We start from the raw sequence: 25,014 nt of genomic DNA, 5'->3' as shown, positions 1-25,014 counted from the left end.
GAACCATTTGGGTTGGAAAATACCTTAAAGATCATTGAGTCCAACCATTAACACAGCACTGCCAAGGCCACCACTAAACCATGTTTTTAAGCCCCAAAGCTGCTGCTGAGGCTCCTGAGCATGGGGCTGGTTTACCAGGCTGGAAGATGCATGTAAGGACAGGGAGAGAGCAGGTGATTTGCAACCACCTCCACTGTGCCCCAGGCACAGCCTGTCCCCAGAGGGCTGCAACCAACTGCTGACAAGTGACATCCAGCTGAGGCAGCCCTGTAGTGCTGGGCCAAGCAGCACCACTTGGGCTGATGCTTTAATCAGCTAAATCTGGGTTCTCTGCTGTCACCTCACTGGGTCACCTTGGAGAAGTCAGCTGGGATATAAGTTACATGGAAGAGGATGGCAAAGCCAGCCATGGTCTCAGGATGAAAAGGTACTTTAAAAGTCACTTATAAACGTATTTACCAAGACAGTTGCTTGGTACCTACCCTCAACAGACACTGAGTGACCCTGAAAAGCAGTTTACCACCCTGCTCAGTTTACAGTAAACATCTTGCTTCTATACATGAAGCTTATTTTACACATTCATAAAATATGTGTCCATGCATGCCAGGGCTGAGCTCAATGGCAAGCAAGAAACCTCCATTCCCATTCCTTCTCTCAAGCTGCAGGCATTGTCCAGTCTCTGAACACTCCTCCAAGCCCCATTGCTTTGGGTAGTGGTTCTGCCTCCCTCCAGCCACACTCCTGACTTCCCTGCTGGGCCCTGTGGCTCAGTCTCCCTCCTCAGTGGCTCCAGAGAAGTGAGCTGGCAGAAGGGCCACCACCTACAAGCTCTTACTGAAGACTATAAATACCATTTTTTGCATAGCATAAACCTGAATTTGTGAAATATAAACCTCTTCATTTAAGGTGAGCTACATAAATGCCCCAGGCCCTTGTGTCTCTTGGCATAAGGGAGCAGCCAGAAGCCCTCATGCCAGCAGCTATGTGGCCCCCATTGGAGCTGAGGGAAACTGAGGCACAGAAAAAGAAGGGAGAGCTACTGTGTGAGCACTCCTGCTCTGCTGCCATAAACAACAGCTACCAGGGCTGCTCCACAACAGCTAGGGAAATCCAAGGTTTGAATGCTGATGTCTTGGGGATCAATGGATGAAGAAAAAACATTCAGATAATAATAGAAGATTAGCTCATCAGGGCAGACAGCGACTGCCAGAGAGTGGCTGGAAAGAAAGACTCAAACAGGCAGTTCCGTGTCCCATCCAGGGCACTCACGTGTCCTCAGGTGCTCCACAGGTGGTAGAGAGAAGCACCTTTGCACTGTTCTCCTGCTCCAAACAAAAGCACACTTGTTTTCTGTAGACACCCAGGTGTGGCTATTGCTGTGAACTCCAATCCTATTCCCAGCCCTACTGATACGGGATGATCACGTGCATGTGAAAATCTGCCCATGTTTCACCCATGTCCCAGTCCCATCATGTTCTTTGCTCAACAGCAGGAGCAGGTTGCCTGAGAGCATCAAGCCCACAGAAGCAGGACAGCACACACCACCCCTCCACTTTCATACTGTCCATTCTATATCTGGATACCTTGGAAGGGTTAACCCAAGGGTTTGCAGCGCTGCTGTTGATCGGTGTGGCACAGCCGGCTAAGCCAGAGCTGGAAAAAACTTGTTCCTTTACCTTTGTGCAGGCAGAAGGCAGCGAGGAGGTCGTGTGGCGCCTGGCAGCACATCCCCAGGGTCCTTGCAGCGGCTGCTCAGGTCGGGCTGCCCAGGGGAAAAGGTGTCCTGCAGCCAGGGGCAGAAGGAGGATAAAAGCCATGGGGTCTGCAGCCCCACTGGAAAGTCCTCCCCTGTAAGCAGGCACCCAGGGAGATGCGAGGGGAGCCAGGAATCTGCTGGACAAACTCTAAAGTTGGACAGGGCAGCTGGGAACAGAGAAGAGCTGTGCTTCTGCCTTTTTTTGCAGGTTTGCTGTTGCCGGGGAGAGGTTTTAGGCTGTCACCCAGCTAATTCACAGCACAGAAACGAGCACTTGAATTAGCTGCATTATCTGCGCCCAGCTAAACTGGACAAAGGATTAAAGTGTGCTGAGCACCACCACCGTGATTTGCATCTCAGAGCCCCTTCCCACGGGCCCCCTCTGCTCACAGCCTTTTTTTTTTTTCATTTTCTGGCTGTGAGCCAGCCAGCATAAGAGCCCTGTTTACAGAAATGATGCCTAGGTTAATATTGCAAAAGACTTCATCAAAGCCTGTAGTCGCTACTGAAGCACAAGGGTCTGACCATGGGCCATGAGCTGCGCACACAGGGATGAGCCGCAGCCACGCGGCGCCGCCCTTCGTTCGACCGATTCTGGTCTCAGCCTGAGGTATGAAACTCACTTTCTGTCACCATGGCATATTTGAAATAATGAGCAAAATCAAACTATTATTCATGGCTAAAGCTGCACACAAGACCTAAATGCAGCTGTTGTTTTAGGGAAAAAACACTATTTGACTGCTAAGTAAATATTGTGCTGTACAGTGACCTTATGGGCACTTTTTCTGAGCTCATCCAGCTGCCAGAGATTATTATTTTATGCATGTTTATTTATATGGAGAGGATGGGGAATGCTATTGCTATATGTTTCGTGCTGTCAGTCTCAAAGAAATCCAAACTGTGATCTCTCAGAAGCAGTTCTAGATCTAGAGAGGTAAAGCAAAAGCCTATCTGCCATCACTGGATTCTAATTAATTAATAGCTTTTAAAATGTTTTTTTACCACCAGCACTTTGTAGGTAGGTGTAGTTTTCCTGAAAGGTTCATACTGAGCTCTGCTGTGATACGGAACCTTTATAGGTTTCTATTTTACTTGGCATTTACTTGGCATGCAGTTTTTCCTCCTGTGCACAGGGGTTGAGTGACCTTAGCAATTGCCAGCAAGGGGACTCCATATGATGAAAGCAGGTGAAAAGGAAAATAAGGGCGGAACTAGGTAAAGCCAATTCATATCTCAGAGGAGGTGTGGTCCTGTCCTCTACCAGGCTGTGGTCACAGTCTTGTGAAATATAAAAGGAGAAGGCAGCTTTCTTAAACAAGCTGGTGCCAGGATCCTGAAGCGAGAAGGAAGGGAGGTGCTGGAAATGCAGAGCAAGAAGTCAAGAGTGTCAGCTGGGAAAGGTGTGAGAAACACTGGTGCTCTGAGCCTCAGGAACACCATCAACTCTTCCCTGAAGGCCTGTTTGCTGGCCTGAGGGTTACATGGTAGCTGCACTCCCTTCCCCAGCAGGCTGGCTTAGAGGAGAACGGAGCTATCATGTCCCAAGGAGAAGCAGCAGGACGTGGTGCTGCCAAGCCCCAGGACCAGGGATGGGCATGGATGGTCCTGCTGGCTGCGGTGATGCTGCAGGGGCTGACATTGGGCTTCACCAGCTGCCTCGGTGTCTTCTTCACGGACCTCCAGCATGAGTTCCAGGCCAGCAACAGCCAGACATCGTGGTTCCCGTCCATCATGGTGGCCGTGCTGCACGGAGGGGGTGAGTGATGGCAGGGAATGGCCTCCTCCACATCCTGCCCTTGTGCTGCTGGTGGGGGGATGTAATGAGGATACTTTCAGGTTCTCATTAAGGTGGGTGGTGGAAGGAGGTCCAAATAGAGTGCCTGTTTGGAAGCACACAGCGTCTCCAAGCCACTTGGATCCCACAGTCCAAAGCTAAATGTCCACAGATTCCACGCTCCCTTTTGTCACTCTCAGAGTCAGCCAAGACCCTTGGTCAAAGAAGGCAAATCCCGTTCTCAGTCCAGTTCTTTCCAGATCAGCAAGAACATAGTTATTACTCACAGAAGCTCTTTGAATAAACCAGGATGTGGTGCTGGAGCTCTGGTTCTTTCTTGGTTCATCTTGTCCATGAGAGCACATCTCCTTCCAAGTGCCACATGACAGCTCTGTTCCTTGTGGCTGCAGAGATTCCAAAAACTGAGCTCCTCAGAGCTGCCAGCTGAGGCAAAGTCTTAAAAGCAGCTCCTTGGGCGGTGGCACGGAGCACACACCTACGCAGGCATCAGGGTGGATGTGAGCAGGGCTGGATCAGCGCAGAATGTGGGTCAGGAAGCACCCCCTGGCTGCAGCGGTGGAAGGAGCATTGTGCTCTGTGGATAGTGGAGTGAATCACTGGTTTTCCCCTTGAAATAAAATACGGGAGCAGTACAAGGCAGGGTCCCAGATTCCACACAAAGATGTGGGGATTCTTTTCTCTTTCTGCAGAAAGAAAACCAAATCTCCAGCAGCTCAAGGACTTGCCAATGAATGGTCTGTGCTTTGTGACCCATACAAATCCTGTGCTTATCTGATAAACAGACAACCCAAACCCTACCAGGCAACAGAAAGAAGGTTCCCAGTGTTGCCCATGTATCTGAGCTTCTCCCGAGTTCATTCCTACTCCCTTCCAGTGCTGGTGAAAGTTGATACTGCATTATAAAGATAAAAAAACAACCCCAGAGCCCTGAGTCACACTGATGCAAAGGCTTTGGCAGGTTCAGTCTGTCCCATGCAGGATATGGTGGGCAGCTACCTGCATGGAATTGAGAATTTGCACTTTAGCAGGAACAGCTGGGTCCAGAATATCAAGGTGCAGATGGAAAGAGATATTGAGGGAAGCAACAAGGGGAGGAATCACCACTAAGAGTCAGCAGAAATAGAGCGGTAACCTCAGGGTTTGGAATTTGGAAGCTGTTGGGCATTCCCCATCCTGCTTTCCAGCCCTTGTGATCCTTCTGTGATTAATGGGAAGGATCCAATTGAGACCTGCTGGCTCTGGGAAATGGTCTCTGAAGCAGCTTGGTCCCAGCATGTCCAGGAAGGACAACTCTGGCAGTATCCACAAGAATGTCAATTATCCTGTCATCTTTAATGAAGTAATTGTTGTGTAGGAGACTAGAACTACAGTAAAAGGTAATACTAAGACAGCCAATACATAGATCCAAAAGTTATAACTTAGATAAGGAAAGAATAGCCTTGTGTCGATATTCACAGTAGAATCTGTCAGGGCACAGCCAGAGAGTTGTACTTTGCTTGCCAGTTATGTCTTCTATTGCAGGGTGTTATAGGAGGGCTTGTGCTTATCCCCTGGAAGCACGAGGAAGCAGTAACATAAACCAGAAGGAAAACCCAACAAACTAAACTGAGATCAAAGCCTCCCTCTCAAGCCAACCACATATAGCTTTTGCTGGAACTTCTGACCTCCTTTGTAAGGGGCCAGGCTTTACTTGATTCAGGTTCTCTAGTTACATCCATCATTTCAGCACTTAAAGCTTTCCCTAAATTGCATGCTGCTGTCACCAGTATCTCTTAGAGATGCCACTCTCTTTTCTTCACCTTTATTCTTTTTAATTCACAGTAATTGAAGGGGGGAAAAAATATTTGTTGCAAAAATTTGAAGAGGAAGGGAAATGGGCAGAACAGGTTGTGCTCAGAGTAGCCAGTATTGGGAGAAGGTTCAATGCTGGAGAGCTATGGAAGGAAATGGGGAAGGGCACAGGGCAAACAATAGCTCACAATTCAGCCAAATATATCCCATTATCGGTGCTACATTCCTAGGTAAAAGCCATTAATGATTATTTTGTTATAAGATAATTTGAGAGACCTCAGGGTCCTACATCTGTCTCCAAAAGGGGGTTTCAGGCCCTTACAGGTCCTGTTCCTAGATATTCATGCACACCAAACACTTTGCACTAACTCACACAAATGCAACACTTTTGTCAATATTATTCTTGCAAAAGAAAGCACAAAAGTCCCAGGCAAGTGAGAAATAATGTTTGAAACCCAGACAAGAAGCACCCAGGAACTAATCATGAAAAAACATTAAGTTTTTAGAGCCAATCTCATTATTTTGCAGTGTTCAATTTATGCCTTCCTGGGCTGGTTAAACAGCAGTACCATCCTTAATGACTTCAGCAGGAGGAAAAATAATCCAGTCACATTTGCTGGACACTTTTTCAAAGGCCAGTGAAGTCTGAGGTGAAAAATCTCCCAAGCAGATCAAAATACAGACAGCTGCACTCCTAATTTTAATAATGTTCCACTGTTCACTTGACTCTGTGAATTTTATTTCAAACCAGACATTGATTTAGGTCACAAATATGCCACAGGTTATATTCCCTACACTGACTAACTCCTAATTCTGCAGCTTACAGTCATTTTGTATTTGCTTCTATAACCTTAAATGTTCAGAATTGGGAAAAAAAAGTTAATAAAACCTGGAAAACCTTAAGGATCCTCAAGAGAACAAGAAAATAAACTCTACCTTCAGATCCTCTTCTGCCAGAGCATAAAGAGAAGCACCTTCCCACTGGTGGGATGCAGGTGTGAACTAATCTTTCCCTGCCCCAAAATTAAGGAAGTTACATGTCATTAGCAAACAATTTATCACAATCTCATGGAATTCACCAGAAGTCCATTTCCAAGGGTTTTAATGAAAATTCATCACATCCTACTTGATGGTCAAAATCCCAGCAGATCACAGACTCCCCCTCAGCCAACAAGCTGACCAAGTACTTGAGAAGCTCACAGAATATATTTTCTCTTCCTGTCTCCTCCACTACATTAAACTGCCAGGACAACCCTCAGGGTCTCTAGACTACATCACTTGATAATTGCAGCAATCCAGCAGGTACAAAATACTTCCTTACTGACTGCTTCCTTTTTCCTTCTCTACTTCCAGGGCCCCTCTGCAGCATCCTGGTGAAACGGTTTGGCTGCAGGTTTGCAGTGATGCTGGGAGGGCTGCTCAGCGGGCTGGGAATGGTGTCCAGCTCCTTCTGCAAGTCCATCGGCCAGCTGTACCTCACGGCCGGCCTCATCACTGGTACGTACAGGGAGCAGGGAAAGTCAGCTGCTGTGCTGGACATGGGAAATGGGAGTGCCCCAACTAAGTGGTCACATTTTTCCACTCATCTGTGAAATATGAGAAGTCAACAGCCTCCCAGCACAGCAGAAATCCTACACTAGACTTGGCCATCCCACTAGACTTGGCCTTCACACCCCTTTAGCACACACCTCACCCACTCAAGCTTGCTGGGAAGTGCCTGTCTCTGGAAAAAGCTACAGCTCTCCAGAAGGTAAACTGGAGAAAAAGGATGTCTGTTCTTTTTAGTAGCTTCTCAGCCTTTTGTCTTTCAAGAAGAGGAGCTTTTGTTGTTTTTCCAGTCTTGGAACATAATGTGTTTGGATAATGTCCTTCCCAGGTTCCCTGGGTTTTTATTTCACCACTCCCAAACTGGGGGAGAATGGAGACATCTTTTTCTAACAAAAGACCCTGTTGGTTTTGAACAGAATTAACAGATGGGAACTTTTCCTTTCCAAATATTTCTCCTATGGAACTGATGTTCAACTCTTGGTTTTTAATAACACAGAGAAATTAATTCCTTACTCTGGAACCAATCCTGCTGGATCTTTCAAGTTAAGCAGCGGCCACTGCACAGAGAGAAAAACAAGCAATTCCCTGAGCCCTGATGAAAGCATCAGGAAAGCAGAACTTCTTGTTGCATGTGGTATAAAACCCAAGTTTTTAATGAACAGTTCCAATACAATAACAATTCTAAGAATTGCAGGGTGTCCCAGAAAAATATCAGATTAGGTCAATATATTTACTATACCAAAGAACACAAATAGTTTAATTTAGACACATCCTTCTTCATCCCTGGTGTGGGGTTTCTGAGTATTCATCAGTCTCTGGGGGCTGTGTGGCCTGGCAGGTCAGAAAATGCTTCAGTGGCAGAGGAAGTAATCTGTGGGTACACCCTGAATTTGGGCTCTTTTCACCCTTTACGACAACAAAGAAGAATCATTTATTCTCACCTTTAGGTCTGGGATCATGTTTCAGCTTCCAGGCAGGAGTGACTGTGCTCGGCTACTACTTTGTACGGTGGCGAACACTGGCCAATGCCATGGCCTCCACTGGTGTCTCCCTCGGTTTCACACTGTGGCCGCTGCTGTCTCAATACCTGCTGGATGAGATGGGTTGGAGAAACACCTTCCTCATCTTTGGAGGAATACTACTGAACTGCTGTGTTTGTGGAGCCATCATGAGACCCATTCAGCTGGCATCAGGGCCACTTCCACAGTCTGCCAAGCCCAAAGAGGAAGCAGGAAGCAGAGCAGAAGAGGGACAGCTGTCCAATGGAGCATCTCCTTACCACCCCACACTCCAGCAGCACACCAGAAGGACAAAATGCTTCCAGATGCTGCAGAAGTACCTGGCTTTTGACATCTTCTGTGAAAACAAAGGTTACCGGATTTACACTATTGGAGTGACCTGGATGATGATGGGGTTTGCCTTACCCCATGTCTACCTTGTGCCTTATGCCACCCACAATGGGGTGGAGGAACGAAAGGCAGCTCTCCTCATCTCCATCATCGGTTTCATCAACATCTTCATCCGCCCTCTCACAGGGCTGCTCTCAGGACACAGAATCTTCACAGGGAGACGCATCTACCTGTTCAGCCTGGCCGTGCTCCTCTGTGGGCTCAGCAATTTCATCTGTGTCATTTCAGCTGAGTTCAGTGTGCTCATCCTCTACTGCATCATCCTTAGCATAGCCATGAGTGGCATCGGGGCACTCGTCTTCCAGGTGCTGATGGATGTGGTAGAGATGGACAGGTTCTCCAGTGCTCTAGGGCTCTTCACCATCCTGGAGAGCATCACTCTCCTTACTGGGCCCCCACTCACAGGTGAGATGAAAAGCTGGCTTGGGGAAAGGTGGTGGTTTGGAAACTGGTAACAAGTGTGTGGGAGCATCAAGAAAAGGAATTAGAATGTTTCCAGATCCATGGTGTAGGTGAGTTATGCAAAGGGAGCAATAAAAAAGGTAGGGTCAGAAAGGAATAATCAGCCTCCTCTGACAGCTGGAAAGTAATTTCTGCAGCTGCATCAAGAGCACACTGAAAAATTATTCACTTGGTAAGTGATCTGATACCTATGGGAGCAATGATAGCTTTTTTCCAGTGGCAAGAAGCTGACAGGAATTACTATGAACTTTTTCACCATTTTGCTGGTTTGAATTGTTTTATCCATGAAGTCTCAAGGAATTGTGAACATCCCATTAAACAAATTATTTGTGTTCAAAATTATTACCAGTCCTACATTATTCAAAAGCCCCATAGTAAAAGCTTCTGTTCAATCTTCTTTCCAAGTTCTGGAGCATATTAATTTTTCTCTGGAGACAAGAAAGGAGCTAGTTATGACTCTCAGTCCAATAAATTATTCACAGTTCACTCCAAATGCCACTAAGTGACCTGTTCAATACACACCTGCTCCTGCACTACAGCAGTAAATTCAAAAACTAACAAACAACAAATGTCAACATGAGCATGTCAACCTCGGTTCAGGCTTTAGTTCTCTTCTCCAGACAATGAATTGTGGCTACTCAGAAGGAAAATGATGTCTGGTTCAATAATGTGATGGCAACATGCAGTGTATTTCACGGTACTCCCTGGCATTAGCGTGTCAGTCACTTTTCTCAGAGCAAAAAAGGTCCTTTCTTGGTCATCGCTGACAGGAGCAGAAGATGGGCAAAACAAAGTGCAGTAAAAGCAGCTCCATTTCTGTTTGTAGTCCTAAAATCTGCTACACAAAAGTACACTATAGAAAGAAACATCACCAATCTTGATTGAAAAATACAAGCAAATAAATATTATTCCAGTATTTCTACATTGATAAACAGCCTATGGAAGGCATCATGTATTTGGCCTAAATATCACTTTTCCATCTCTAATATTAGTCTTAAATCACTCCCTTGGTATCTCATACTTCCAAATAGTTTATATTAAGGTCACTTAATGTTAGTCATAATCTTGCTGTGCTGTGAATTTCCTTATCCCTCATTATACAGGATTAGAGACAATTACTCAATTTAGAGACCTTACTATATAAATTTCTGAGCTATTTCTCTATCTGGTTGTTCTGTTTTCTGCCCTAGGATGTAATAGGGTCACTCATTCCAAAAGCCACTGAGTGGCAGTGGCACAAGGGTCCTCTGCTGAGCAAACAAAATTAAACAGCAGGTTGGGGAAAAATAACAATTTCCTTTCTTTCCTGATTTCTCTATGTATTGAAAAATACTTTCTACAGAAGTATCACCTGACTTGTGACTACAAATAAAAAACTAAACAACCACTAGAATCCAGAGAAGAGGAGAGAAATCATCAGAGAATGCTTATCTTATGTATATGGCAGTTTGCTGAATGATTCAAGTTTGACATTCATGTAAATGTATGACTTTAGTGTGCCTCTTCTCTTTGGCTAAGCTATGACTTCTATTTCAGGTCTCCTGGTAGACATAACCAATGATTTCCACTACGTCTTCTACAACTCCAGCTTCTTCCTGATATCAGCTGCATTATTTATGGGGTTCAGCTTCTGTGCTCTGGAAAAAAAAAACAAATTGAGAGAGGCTTCCAAAGCATGTTTGGACAATTCCTCCAGATATCAATACAGTGAAACATCAACAGAACCAAAGGCTGAAAGTCAATCCCCTCCAGCATTTGAGTACATCACGAGCATATGAAAATAAAGAAGGGGAAAAAGAGCCACACCATGAAATGGTCTGTACCAAGCAATACACAGCCCAATACTGATGGCAGATGAGAAAAAGCCAGTCTGCTTTCCACAACTGTCATCTTTCTTTTGCACTTCTACTCCATAGGACCTTGTCAGATTCCAAGACCTTGTCCAATTCCAGACCATGGGCCTAGTCCAGAACCCAGCACTAGCCAAGGAGATGAAGCACAAAGAGATCTGAGCTCTCCTAAAGCAAACCATGGGATAACAGCCGTGGGACCCAGTGCCAGGAGACAAAGGCTGTGACAGTTCAGTTGGGTTAAGTCACCACCTTTAAGAAGTCACTGGAATTTCACAAGCACGTTCCAGTTGGAAGTGCTGGATAACATGTATTAATGGGTAGTTCTTCACAAAGAACTATTGTTGCCTCATCTGAATACACAATTTTGGTGCACAGGCTTTGTGTTTGCTTCCCATGTTGGCTCTGGTAAGACAAACACTTTCCATAGGAAGTGTGTTATTATTTTCTACATCTCTAAATACTATACAAAAGCAGCTGTGTGGGTTGTAGAACTTGGACAAGTCTCTAGTAAGATCAACAGTTTTCTATATGAAGCACATACATGAGTTTTTCATGCCAAGGACTATTTCAAGGCCCCAAAATTCAAATCCAGAGCCTCAAAAGAACCCCAAAAAACAACCCACCAAGCCTTGGAGTGCCTGCTTTCTATAACTACTGATATCTTAAGTGCTGTTTAATATATCATAAAAGAGGATTTGTGGCTCATGTAAACACACTTCAGCATTAACTGGAAGCCATTTGGGGCAGGGAGGGTAATATCAGACCTAAGAATAAGTATATGCATCCTCTTATAGGGCAAAATTCAAAGCAACTGTAGTCCCTCTTTGTGGAGATCAGTTCAGCTCTTTAGACTTTTGAACTTAATTACACCAGCATTCTCATTACAGAGAACTTTGTACAAACATAACTTATATTTCTTATAAGCAGAAGCAGAACTTACCAAGAAATCTGTGGGGAAAGCATACTGAGAAAAGCCACTGTTGCTTTCAATCCAGCCATTTGGCTCTAAGTGGCTTTCTCTGCCACATTCCCAGGATTTAGGCTTGTCACTGCTCAGACAATGGCTGCAGCAGCCTCAGCCTCAGTATCAGAGATGCAAACTGTTCATATTCTGTCATCCCTGACCTGACAGACATGGGTAACAGCTCATGAAGCATGTGGATAAAGATAACCAAACACATCAGAACAATCAGAAAGATGGAAGCACAAAATGTGAGTGAAATGGAAGAAGTAAGAGCTTTCAATGGAACTGCAGTGCCTGTCTAAGAACTGTTATATCAAACTCAGCTGCAGTGCTTATCTGGAGAACTGTCCTATCAGATTCCTAGTGACAAACTCACAGTTTTCATTAGAGCTCCCCAGACAAAACAAACAAACCAATAAAAAAAAAACCCACTCTGGATGAAATCACCAGAAAACTGACTCCAAGGTTCTTCAGAGACTATGATGGCTTGATAGGTGGCTTTTACACAGAAGGGGCACCCACCCTTCAGAAGAGTTCCTGTTCCCACAGCTCAGTATCTTCTCCAATACTGCCCTGGGATTATAGACCCAGGAGAATTTGCATTTCCTGAACAAACCTATACTTAAATAAGATGATTAGTGGGAGATACACATATTCAATCTCTATTCACACGTGTTTATTAACTTATGTAATGCTTACATGGTCCATAACTATGAAGTAAACAAGGACTGGTTCTTCTCAGCTTACCAAAACAGACTGCTGTACACTCCTAGGAAAATGAGGGGGCTTTCTCTCTCACAAAAAAAAAAAAAAAAGCAAAAATAAGGAATTAAGTCCCAAATGTCTTCTAGCTACTGCAAATAAACAGCTAAGCAGCTGAACAGATTGCAATTTTCTTGGTGTGTAATTCTTAAATTTTAAATTCTGTTCACCTTTCTAGATTCTCTTTCTGTTTTCTAAAAGAAATATGAGGTCATGTGGCCCCAGATACTCCCACTGCTACAAATGTCCTGGGCAAAATAGGCAAGATACAGTGTAAGCTACAATCCACCAAAATTTCCCACAGGAAACAAAGGTTAGGTGAAAGAGCAATGGAAGGCACCTATTGCATGGAGCCAACTGATCCACCTGTAATGCTTTCACCCTGGCTGCTTCATAAAAAAAGGAAATGTACAGGGCAAAACCAAAAAATCTTCACCAACTGAAGCTGACACTAAAATCAGCTCCTCCTACACCAAGGCAAAGATACCTTTCTTGATCATTTCTTGACTGTGTGCAGCAGTACAAGAGAAATTAGGATGGAAGGCAAGGAGAGTGCTTTTCAGAAGTATTTTTTGATAGTTCCAGACTCATCACTGGGGTCACTGGGACTTATTCACAAGCACAGAGAGACGTTTCTGAAAAGAAAAACAACCAATTCACAAACCTTTTATTTTAACATTTCTCAATTGCTGACTGAAACCTTTCTAATAGAACTCAAGCCTGAAAACAGAGTTGTCTCCCCAGTTATTTTCCACAGACCCTCTGAAAGTAATCCACAACCCACAGGTTAGAAGTAAGTCCTGAGCATAGGAAAAGTAACATTTCATGCTGTGTTTGCACAGGTGAATAAGATGTCTGAGCTCCCATAACAGAGAAAATAATCCCCCTCCTTTCTGTGGGTCTCCTCTCCCACGTGTGTTTCCAACCTGAACTCCAAGCTGTCTTGAGCAGGAGCTTGGCAAAGGATAACAGGAGGAACCTGAGCATGCTACAGAATAATAAATATTCCCCCTCAGAGGGATCCTACAGATGCAGCAACACCCAATCTTTAGGAATTTTGTGGACCAGAAGGAAAAGAAAGCAATAAAAGTTCCCCTCATTAGTTTAAGGTCAGCCCTTTACACAAGGCCATCACAGCCCCACTGAAGCAGTTTCTTTAACACCTGCAGACAGTAAAATAATTGTGGCTTTAATTTGGGACAAACCCTAATAACTCAGCCAGGTTACAAACCTCTGAGAAACAGCATAGCCACAAATATTTACCACAATTAAATGTTTCTTGCTCCCCATGTCCCTCTTGCCCTTCACCTGCTTCCTTTATCATGGAAGATAGTCTGACCATTGCAAGATAAGCATTTTGGCAAGAAGCACATTTCCTCACTGAAACGAAACATTCACTGGGAAGTTCTCACTGAAATATTGCAATATCATGATCCTTAGAAGTCTGAGATTCTCTGCCAGGGTAATACTTGGGAAAGTTTAATATTAATATTACTTATTTATATTTAATAACAATAAAACCCAAATAAAGGTTTAGACTTCTTACACACTCTGAGACACTTCCAAAGTGCAAAATCACTAAATTTGAGAGCTTGACTTGCTGTTTGCAGACATGGCTAGTAGATATAAGAAAAGAAATAACTACTAGAAATTAAAATTTCCTGAATTCTGGCTTCAATGTGCTATGGAAGTCACCAGAATAGCCCCTGGGGCTGTGACTACCCCAGCTAGACCAGCCCCTGCTCTGGGAACTGTTCTGGCAAACAGCAAGTGCTTCAAGCACTCAGACCATTAAACTATACAGCCAATATTGGCTGGGTAAATGCAGTTCTTACAAACAGAAGTAATTGCATTTTTCCTTTTTAAACACAGTTTCCCCCTCTTATTAGTCAATCCCAGTAGCACTTTGTTTGTATGGACTAGCTCCCTGTGTTTGCTTTCTCCGCTTCTGCTTTCCCACATTACTCATTCACCTTCTATTTAATGACAGATGAGGCTTTAAAGTATATCAACACTTATCACCTACAAAGGCACACATTAGAAGATTTTTACTACACAGATTAGAAAATTTCTTAGTACATTAGAAAAACATTCTAATATAGACAGTTTGTAGCACCTTTGCTGATCATTTTCAGATAGAAATACTCAAATATGCAAATAAAAATATATGTATTTGTTTAGATATATACATAAATACATACTGACTTCAGATGATAATCCTACTAAGAGCTGGAGTTGCTAGCACTTAGCCTGGTTTAAACTTGTTTACAAGGTAGAAATAAATATCTTCTCATGTTCTGTGTCTTCCCACACCATTACAATGTTAAAATATTTACCATTACTGCATTCAGTGAAGCTTCTTTGCTTATCCTTCTATTTAATGTAGCCATGGGCAGATGTTTTAGTGCCCCCAGCTGAGTGGGTTATCAGCCCACCGCTCTTGTCACTGGTGCCATGTGGATCGGTCCATGACTAATTTGCTTGATATGAAAATCAATTGTATTTGAGGTAACACAAAAGACATGTTCTCACAGCCTGTTCCTTGCCTTATCCACAGAAGAACATCCATGCATGTAATTGCTTCAATAAAAGCAGTACAAATTTCTGCAGAGTCCACTCCCACAGTTTATGATCTTTATTAACCTTTACCTTGTATATTTACACAACATGAACCATAATTGAATCCTCTTGCAACATGTAAAATTGCTGTGGTTTCACCGAGCCGTGTTAGTTCAAGACAAGGTAATTGCTCCATTCTGTGCCCAAACCATTGTACAACCAAGGTGGAATCACCTGCTGCTCTTTTAATTCACTCCTTGGCTTTGTTGTATTTTTTTCCCAGGTAATTCGCGTCACTGTGCACGTATTGTGCCCTGTTTTTACCTTTTCTCCCTCAGCTTCATGAGTTACAATCCCGTTATTTAAACTAGATCTGATCCAGGAGCAGCACCACCACAAGGACAACAGCACTGGGATGGAGCAGCAAAACATACAGAGAGGTGAAAATTCTTTAAATAATCAGTGGAGAAAGGTCATCTGCTTTGCAGAATAAAGCGTTTAAGCAGCAAAGCTTTGCCATATAATGCAACAGTCAAATACCTCGACACAAATTCATTTATTTTTATATATTTTATATATCTTAATATATTTTAACATATTTATACGTAAAATGTATAAATTATGAAATATAGTGAGAGAGAGGAGGACTAGCAACCACCTTTCCACCTGAGAGGAGGAGACTCGCCCCCCGCCCACAAAATGGCGGCCGCTCCCGCCCCGCCTGTGGGGAGACGGTGCCGCCCTTTCCCGCCCACAAAATGGCGGCGGGCGGGCTTTTCCCGCTGCACAGGGCGGGCCGGTTCCTCCCGTTGCTCGGTACAGCCGAGCTCTGAGCTGACACAGCCCAGGGGAACGGGCAGGCCGGTGTGGTGGCCCGCAATGGAACTGGGCCGGCTGGAGTACCTGCAGGCGCTCGTCACCGAGTTCCAGGTGACGGACAGCACAGGTAACAAACGTCGCTGTTCGCTCGCCCTCTCTTTTCGAGCTTTTCCTCACACACCCGACCCTTTTCACTTGCAGAGGCCAAGGAACAGGTGCTGGCGAACCTGGCCAACTTCGCCTACGATCCCAGTAACTACGAGTATCTCCGGCAGCTGCAGGTGCTGGACCTGTTCCTCGATATGCTCACCGAGGACAACGAGAGCCTCGTGGAGTTTGCCATGGGTAAGGGCCCCCCCGAGGACCGGCAGCTGTCACCTGGGCACGGGACACCGGGCCCCGCGCTCGGTTTGCTCTTTAATCGGCCCCACATTCACGCAGGGCTCTAAAAACAAACCCACACTGTGCTGATAAAGCCTCGTTTAGTGTACAGTGGGAGAGAAGTCACAGGCATGACCCTCATGTCCTTAACAGAGCATAATGAAGACACCATCTGGAAAGGATTTGGTTGGGTTTTTTTCCCCCAAACACTGCCTGATTAACTTTTTTACTGAAATCTCTTCTGTAGAGAAGCAGTCAGGTTTCATTGTACTGATCCATTCTGCCATTGGCAACTGGTCTTCTAGAATACTTGGCATTTTTTAATAAATCTTTTAAGGAACTGCCTTACCACAATTTTTCATGGTTTGAACATAAGCTAAGGGGCCAGACACTGTGAGTGGTTCTGTAAGATGATACTAAGTTAATTTGATTTTTAAGGTTTGTCACTGCATCTTAAAGTTTCAAACATTCTGTGCTTCTTGGCTACTAACTTACTTCTATTCTCTGGATTTCTACAGCACCTGCAATAAACTGCTGGTTTGTGTCTTCCATTAGGGATGAGTGAGCATTCCTGGAATCATTCTGTGGAAGCAGTTATGTGCAGCAGTAACAGTGCCCTCTAATGATACACAGGATACGGAGTGTGCTGATGGAAAATCATTGGAAACAATCAAAAACACATGACCTAGGGAACCATTAAGAATTTTCCATCCATACAGAAGATCTGGATGTTATAAACGGGCTGAGCGGTGAATTGACGTCACCTCAGACACTTTTCTCTTACCGTTCCAGGTGGTCTTTGCAACCTGTGCTTGGATAAAACAAACAAAGAGTACATCCTAGAGGCCAATGGGGTGGAGCCCATCATCAACTGCCTGTCCAGTTCCAACGAGGAGACGGTGGTGTCGGCCGTCACCACACTGATGTTCCTGACAACGCCGCAGTCACGCGCGCAGACCACGGCGCTGCCCGTGGTGGAGTGCATGCTCCGCTTCTCCCTCTCAGCCAACACACGTCTCAGTAACCTGGCATCCATTTTCCTGCAGGATTACTGCAGCCCTCTGCAGGTGGAGGAGGCCAGGAACCTCAGCAAGCACACAGCAGTGGGGATTCCTCTGCCCAAGGACTGAGCAGGGTTGCAAAGACGGGAACCTCCTGCTGCTCTCGCTTTCTGCTCAGCAGGTCAAGAGCAGCATTAAAGAGGGAAGTTGGTCCCACCAGTGATGCTGTTTAGTTAACAAACAGGATGGAACAGCACTAACATGGCAGCTGGGCCAAGCACACAGCTAAGCCTGCAAGCAAATATTTAAAATAAAGCAGGTCATGGCTGCACGTTGGAATGCATTTTGCCAAGTGCAGCTCAGTGCCCAGCTTGCACAAATAACCCTTCCCAGCAAAGAGGTGTGTTCTGCTCAGGTTATTGGGCAGAATTGTGTCCACTCAGGTTCCTGGCTAGTTGTGCTGTACCTCTCCCATTCAGTGTCCATGACAAGTGATGCTAAGGGTCAAGTCACTGAAATAGCACAAAAATTTATTCCTCCTGTAGAGAAAGGAATTTCCCTGCTCTAGCAGTTCACAATCTCTCCATCCTTGTGGCACTAGTTATGCCATCATAACTTATATTTTAGCTATGGCATCATAACATGCCCTAATCATGGCATGTCTAGAGAATCTGCGTAGGGCAGGCTGTAAGCTACTGTATAAATGAAGAAGTGGTAAGTTTGTCTTTCATTACCACAGGTGAGAAAGGTGAAGTAAAAAAAAAAAATAAAAGGCGGGGGGGAGCTCATGGCAGTCTGGCTCATGAGAACAGCTGTCTTGTAAAAGCTTCCGTTAATAAAACATTAACTTAAATGCTGTGTCATCAGTTCTGTGAAAGCTCGTGAATATTTTCCTCCAGCACTTGCAGCCTTTGCCCACTCAAGCACATGGGCCAAGAAATTGAAGCCAGCCTAGTCTCTTTTGGCCTCATTGTCAGCCATGAGGCAAGAGAAAACCCAATAACCAGGGTGGCTAAATAGATAAAATTTAAAAGGTTTGACTGTTGAGCCCAGTGCTTCCTGACAGACACCCACAGAGGATAGGCAATTGTTTGAGAGCCTTCCTCTTTTTTTCTCCCCTCTGTCCCCAGACAACACAAACCAAACTGGAGTGAGGTTAAACACACACAAAAACCCAAACACAGCTGCTTGTAGTTTATAGTTTCTCTTCTCTTAACAGCAAACATCCAAAATGCTACAGAGATCATCTGAGTGCAGAGCAACCTTCCAGAAACCCAGAGCACTGAGGAGCAGCTCATTTCTTACTGTGGCTGATCCCTGCAGTGACAGTGCCTCCTAGTCATGGAGGCTGGTTGTTCCCTGGCAGTGGGAAGAGTGCAACATCCCCTTCCTGCACTAGTGCCTGCGCTTGCTTTCCAGGATGGCCTTCCAGTTGTCAGCCCAGGAGTGCAGGCGCCGGCGCGGGGCCGGCAGCTGGACGTGCCTGTTGTGGCAGCAGGTGAACAGGATGTGCTCCCATCTCGGGTTCAGCTCTGCACCTGTGGGAAGGGGGGAAAAGCTGGAATCAGCTGGGGGGTGGCTCCCCAGCCAGCAGCCAGCCATGGAAATGCTGTGCAAACCTTGGATAGTGTCCTTGTCATCAAACAGCAAGTCAGCAGCCACCACAGTCTTGTCTCGGGTCAGAATAATCCGCTCCACAAACTCCGGTCCCAAGTGTTTCTCTACCCACTTATACTGCAGAGACAAGGAACAGCTGAAAATCCCGCTGTGCTCTCAGTTTGCAGCTCACTCATGTCAGACCAGCCCTAACAGAGCAACTTCTTGCCCCTGTAAACCTTCATCTGTGTCTAGGAATCCCCACATGGAGACTGGCTGCGGCCCAGGATGCTGATTAAACCTGTTTTTGTGATAGCCTTCACTCAGCACCGCCCTGGCTGTGCCCAACTATTGAGTTTGTGAGAAGCACTGGCTGCTTGCCCAAAGCACGTGGGTTGTACCCATCTAAGTCATTCCAGTGACCAAAGTCCCCCGTCCATTCTTGTGCCACTACAGCCTCCTCAACGCAGCACCGACCTCTTTTGGGACATCTCAGGTTCCAGATTTAGACTGGAGTAGGTTTTGTTGGTTGGTGATTCTCCAGAGTGGAATCCCCTGGGAATAGCCCATCCCTGTGGGGGAACTACAACAGCTCCTTTGCCATCACCTGCTGACACAGCTGGTCCCAGCCCAGCTCCAAGAGCCCAAGGCTCATGTGCTCCACAGTAATTGTGACACCATGTGGCACTTGGAGATTCCCTGTCCTGAGTTACTGCTCTGTGTGTGGGAAAGTATTCCTCAGATAGGGGTTGAGGGAAGCCTGGCAGCTGGAGCAGCTACTGTCTTTAGAAAGGAGTAGCTCCACCTTGGGTAGTATGAAACACCAAGGCCTTGCAAAAACAGCATTAAACCACACAAAAACAATTCTCTCCCACCTTTTCCACAACGCAGTGCTCGTATTTCCGGAGGGGGCTCGTGCAAATGAAGACTTCAGTGCTGAAAAGAAACAGCCTTTGTTAGCAGTCAGGGGAAAGTATGTTACATCCTGGAAAAGGGCAGCAGGGTGAAAAGTCTCCTTACTCCTGCATGTGGAGCATCTCCTGCATAGCTTCCAAGGCTCCTGGAATTGGATCCAAGTCTAGGAAGAAGCCAGGCGACTCATAGACACTGGCTACCTTGGCCTGCAGGAGACGGAGGACGATAAGCAGTGGCTGTGCTCCATCGCAGCAGTCTCCAGTCACCCTCTGTGCAACAGCCTGCTGCTTCCCCACAGGAGTGAATTATAAAATTTCTCACCTTTGGGTTCTGGGAAAAGTCCAGCTTGGGCACACAAGAAGTCACATTCTCGTGGCTTGTGAGGGGGCAGAGCTGCCCCTGGCCTGGCTTTGCTCCCACCATCAGCCCTGACCCACTGGAGTCTCTGGGGGGGCTGAGGGAGACAGACCTCCCACCCCACGCCCTCACAGCAGGTTTCTTTCAGCTGACTCTGGTGGGAACCAAAGGAACAAGTTGGAAGCTTCTTCTCCCCTCTCACATTTGGCTGAGATTAGCTGAGGGCTCAGGAATTCACCAGGAATGTGTGGGCAGACATAGGCACTGCTCATCAGCCCCTTTTCCTTCAGAGCAAACAGGGTACAGAGGTGACCATGCCAATGGCCAGGCCAGCACAGCCACACCTGGGGAATCCCTTCAGCAAGAGGAAGGATGAGGATGAGCATGCTGGGAAAGCTCCATGACTTCGCTGCTTCTTGATTTTCAATCACCCACTTACAATATTGTTGAAGGAACAGGCAGCCTTGGCTCCAGCCTGGATGGAGCTGTTCCCCTGAGGTAATGGGCTGCTGCAAAGTCTGCTCCAAAGAATCTGAGACTACAGCAGGAAGTCCAGAGGTGATCCTGTGCTTCCCCAAGAACTTTCGGATCTGTAAGGTGACCTGTGCACCCCATGAGCCCTATCTGGGCTGGGTTTGAGGGTGCTGTGGGACACTGCTCCCCTCACCTGGCTCAGCACTGGGCTGAGCTCTGCAATTAAGGCCTTTTATCTCTTTTGTGTCTGCACCTGCTCTAGGTGTAAACCCACTTCCCACCTACTGGTGAAACCTGTACTTCCATACAGACAGGTGGGATGCCATGAACCAGAGAGGAAATTAATGATAAACAAGTGGTGTTAACAAGGAGGTTAGCTCTAAAGGTAGAATCATTTTTAAGTGAGTGGAAGGAAATAAAATTACTGGTGGAGCAATGTTATCCCAGGCTAATGTAGCCAAAAATGGGACAAAAAGGTATTTCATATGATACAGTACAGTAGCATCTTTAATCTCTGAAAGGAAGAGCAATATTTCCAGGGCCATTTCCAGGTAGAAAGTCCAGACTGTCCTTCCTGTCTTTTTTCTTCTTAATTTACTGGTGAGACATTTTCACACCTTTTACTATTAGGAAATTTACTGGTTTGAATCCAGCTCTGGTTAGTTAATTTTAAGAATTGCTCCCTGGTGACTGTTCAGTGGCCTGTGTTAAATGAGTGTTTCACAGCAGGTCACAGCTGATGGGTTTTCCCCTTTATTCCACATCCCATCACGGCAGAGGACCCACAGCAGCACTGAGGGCTGAGGCCCCTTCCAGGCCTAAGTTTCACCTTCAGACAAAAAGGTTAGGCTTCCAATATCTCTCCACCTTGAGACACAAAAATCTTAACTTCCTTGGGGTCACATAGTGAACTTTAAAGGTGCCAAAGCAGCATTTTTCCACAAGCATTGAAGTCATACATTCCCACGTCACTGAACTATTAGGAAAATTTAATTCTTGTTTAGTATTCTTTAAAGGCAGGCTGCAGCCTTTGCTTAGACGAGTCCAGCTGAAGGTCTCCTTGTTCTATATCACAGTGGAACATCAACAAAAACCCATTTCAATTAAGCAGCAGTGAAGAAGAGTCAACATTAAACCAGACTCCCAGATCCTGAAGCTCACTCAGTTATCAGCACCTATAAATACTCATAAATCAACAGTCAGAAAGTTGGAAGCACTGCCTGATTTCACATGCAGATCAGAAGCGGTTAAGGAGCCTGTCTAGGTTCAGATGTGGCAATCAGATCTGTCCGGATCTCTGTTCCCATGCAAAGCCTCCCTGATCCCAGCAACAATTCCCTGGAGCTCTTCCCAAGGAGATTGAATTACAGACCTGGTGCTTGTGTCTGAAAGCACTTTTATCCTACAGCAAGACACCAGAAACTGGCAAGTTTCCACCACGACACAAAAAAGTCTGGCTTTTTTGGAGAAACAAATTTGATTTGATGACTGTTGCAACCAAAAGCCATTTCCTCTCATTAAAAAAGTGACTAGAAAAAGAAAGCAAAACCATTTTCTTTCCTCATTTTCATGCCACCAATGCTGAACGTTTCCTTTTAACTCCCATTACTAAGATAACAATTTGGATACAAAAGTGGAGGGACTACATCTGTCCTTATGCTTTCCCATTTGCAGGACTTGAAAGTAATTCTAGAAACTTTTACCATCAGTGGGGATGTTGAATCCCTTTCTTTAAACTGCCTGGGGCCAGGAAACATGGGGAGATATCTCCACCAACACAACGGCCACACACACAAGAGGGCAGGTAGGCAAGTGCAGTGAAAAAATCTTCAACAAAATAAAATGGATTAGAAGTCCTTCTAAATAAAATGGATTTACAGTGTGAAATTAATGATCAACTTGCAATCAAAACAGAAACAAAAATGAAGTAATGGCTCAAGTTTCAAGGGGCAGCTGCTCAGCACCAACTAAGCATGAACACCACCCAGGAAGAGGTTATGCATAAATCATTACCACAGCATTTCCCAGGCCATGTCACAAAAATATCCCCCACCCTGGAAGTTCATGGATAGACACAGCTGACACCTGCCACAAAGAGCCTGGTGTCCAGCTGACCCCTGGGGTCCAGCTGAGCCCCTCCTCTCAGTACTGACAAACTGCAGACTCAGTTTCCCTGCATGGACACACGGCCCCACAAACTGCCCTGGGTGGGCTGCCTGTTCCTGCCAAAGCTTTTCCTGCAGCTGGAACCAGTGACTTTCCACAGGGATCCTCCTGTCCCACAGACACTCTATAAGGCCACAGCAGAACAAACAAGGGCTCTGTTTTTAAACTAATGTATGGCATTTACATAAAACCCAAAGGAGCCTCAAATATTTATAACTTTATTGTTCTGCCAAACACACCTAACCCAACCCAAAGCTCCAGAGATTACTGAAGGAGACAGACATAGCACAAGCTCCATAAAGCTAATTTCCTTAGGAAGTCAGGCTAGAACAGAAAGATAAGAGCTTTCTGACACTGCTGGTGTGCGTGGGATCCAAACCAGTTATCTGGTTATTTCATTGCCACACCTAAGGTCTGGGGAGGAACAGGATGAACATGAACCAAATTAGGGAATGAGGATTCCAGAAATAGAACAAAGGGCAATTTTCTGATAGATCAGATTGTAGACTTTCCAAAAAAGAAAAAAATAAAATCATGTCCCCTTGAATTACATGCAAATTATTTTATTTTTTTTTTTGTTCATGGGATCCATTTCAGGAATACTCATTTAAGTAAAAAATAATGTTTGTTTATGCAATGTAATAGCCAAATTTCTGTCTACTGACTATATGGGTTTCTGCTTCCAGGAACTTTTCACCATCAATAGTCATCAACCACAACTCCGGCAGTTTGGAGCCTACGGAAATGCTGACTGAATCCACCACTCCTGCCCCTTATTCTGATGCAGGAGCCTTTACTTCACTATGGAACAGGAGTGACATGACTGTGAATTGCCATTTCTTAGCAGTAAAAAACCTCAGGCCCAGTACAGGATCTTAAAATGTGCGATTAACTTCTCAGGGAAAGTGTTCAGTAGTTTCCTTAGAGAGTCCTCAACTGTCCTGTGGCGACCAGAAGGAATGGTGAAGTCTAGATCTACAGTATTTCTAATTTTGTGTTTCATTCAGCCTTAATTTGTATACTGATAATCAGTGACTTCTTCCAGGATAACCAGTCCTTTACAGTGTTTGAATTCTTCCATCAAGCCATTCACTGAACCATCTTCTTTACCTATTCATGTTCTTGCTCTTGCTTTGCAGCAGAATTATAACCTCCTCAAAGCTCCCTGAGAACTCTGCACGTGCTCACATGGTTCCACAGCAGGACAAGAACTATGCATGTTCTATCTAGGTTTGTAGAGAACGAAATCCTGTATCTGTATTCCCTCTGCCTGCCCTGACAAGCTATGGGTACAGCAGGTAAGAGATCAGGAACAGTAGGAGAAAGCTGATGGGACACCCTCCATCCATGCTAACTGCTGCCATTTCTAATGTTTGCTCATGGCTGAATAAGTAACAGAGAGGTCTGCAAGGCAAAATTACAAAACCTGTAAATCCAGACTTCACCCATCCTTCTGGTCACCACAGGACAGGCAAGGACTCTGTAAGGAAGTGGAACAGATACTGATCCAGGCTGTGCTGAACCCCTTCCCTGAAAAGTTTATTGCTCATTTTAAGATCATGTACTGAGCCTGGGAGTTTTTTAGTGCTAAGAAATGACAATTTCATTTCCTTCCTGTTATATAGAGAAGTACAGGCTCCTACCAGTCTGATAGACTGGAGTATGAATCCAGTCAGCATTTCCACAGGCTCCAAACTGCCAGACAGCTCTGATCGATGACTATTGATGGCCAAAAGTTCCTGGAAATAAGATTCTGTAAATACAGTGAGTAGGCATGAATTTGGTTATTATCTTACATAAACAAACACGATTTATTGTTTAAGTAAATATTCCTTAAATCCCATTTAGGTATAGAAGGACAAAAAAGCCTGCAGGTAATTTAAGGGGTTTTTAAAAAGCACTGGTCCCAGGCTGAGCTTTGCAGAGCCCGGCGGGCAGGGAGAGGTTTCCCAGCGGGGTGGGGAGGGTGTGCTGTCCCCGCAGCCGCACTCACCGCCAGGTCCTCCCGCAGGCTGCGGTACTGCTCCCGCACCGAGAAGCCCCGGCGCTCCTCCAGCTCCACGCGCGGCTCCGCCGGGAAGCGGGAGCGGAATTCCCGCAGCACCGCGCCCTCGAAATCGGCCAGGACCCCGTCCATGTCCACCAGCACCCGCAGCGGCGCGGCCGCGCTCCCCATCCCCATCCCGATCCCGCTCCCGATCCCGATCCCGATCCCGGCGGGGCCGCTCCCGGCACACGCGAGCGCAGCGCCCCCGGCTCCCGCACCCGCCAGAGCGCTCATGCATATGCATGATCATATGAATATTCATGAGGGGGCGGGGCGCCCCAGTAGGAACAGGGCTGGGCTCCAGTGGGAACAGAGCTAAATCCCACAAGGCAGCCCCCCCCCACCCCTGTGAACCCCGG

General features: G+C 45.7%; 3 protein-coding genes and 1 long non-coding RNA gene across 4 annotated transcripts; 2 read left to right on the top strand and 2 right to left on the bottom strand.

Annotated features, from left to right (window-relative positions):
* The first annotated feature begins 1,138 nt into the window (after positions 1-1,138).
* On the top strand, positions 1,139-12,469 carry SLC16A5 (solute carrier family 16 member 5). The gene is made up of 4 exons (XM_023938637.2): positions 1,139-3,512; positions 6,696-6,839; positions 7,838-8,704; positions 10,298-12,469. Exons 1-4 carry the CDS (start codon positions 3,293-3,295, stop codon positions 10,537-10,539), a joined length of 1,473 nt encoding a protein of 490 aa, XP_023794405.2. The 5' UTR covers positions 1,139-3,292; the 3' UTR covers positions 10,540-12,469.
* On the bottom strand, positions 7,510-15,458 carry LOC111937327 (uncharacterized). The gene is made up of 2 exons (XR_015277910.1): positions 14,542-15,458; positions 7,510-10,398 (listed from the first exon to the last, which is right to left on the bottom strand). It is a non-coding gene; the product is annotated as an uncharacterized LOC111937327 (long non-coding RNA).
* Positions 15,459-15,560: 102 nt separating this feature from the next.
* ARMC7 (armadillo repeat containing 7) lies at positions 15,561-17,953 on the top strand. The gene is made up of 3 exons (XM_023938638.2): positions 15,561-15,845; positions 15,920-16,063; positions 16,892-17,953. The coding sequence occupies exons 1-3, from the start codon at positions 15,599-15,601 to the stop codon at positions 17,227-17,229; spliced, it is 729 nt and encodes a 242-aa protein (XP_023794406.2). The 5' UTR covers positions 15,561-15,598; the 3' UTR covers positions 17,230-17,953.
* A 326-nt stretch (positions 17,954-18,279) lies between these two features.
* On the bottom strand, positions 18,280-24,897 carry NT5C (5', 3'-nucleotidase, cytosolic). Its single transcript, XM_023938639.2, has 5 exons — positions 24,602-24,897; positions 19,717-19,817; positions 19,572-19,632; positions 18,720-18,834; positions 18,280-18,638 (listed from the first exon to the last, which is right to left on the bottom strand). Exons 1-5 carry the CDS (start codon positions 24,887-24,889, stop codon positions 18,496-18,498), a joined length of 708 nt encoding a protein of 235 aa, XP_023794407.2. The 5' UTR covers positions 24,890-24,897; the 3' UTR covers positions 18,280-18,495.
* Between the last annotated feature and the right edge of the window lie 117 nt (positions 24,898-25,014).

The sequence above is a fragment of the Cyanistes caeruleus genome, chromosome 19 (assembly GCF_971803275.1).
Source record: "Cyanistes caeruleus chromosome 19, bCyaCae1.hap1.1, whole genome shotgun sequence".
NCBI classification, from domain to species: Eukaryota; Metazoa; Chordata; class Aves; order Passeriformes; family Paridae; genus Cyanistes; species Cyanistes caeruleus.
Note: the sequence above shows the minus strand (reverse complement) of the source record. Positions and strands in the feature narration are given on the sequence as shown.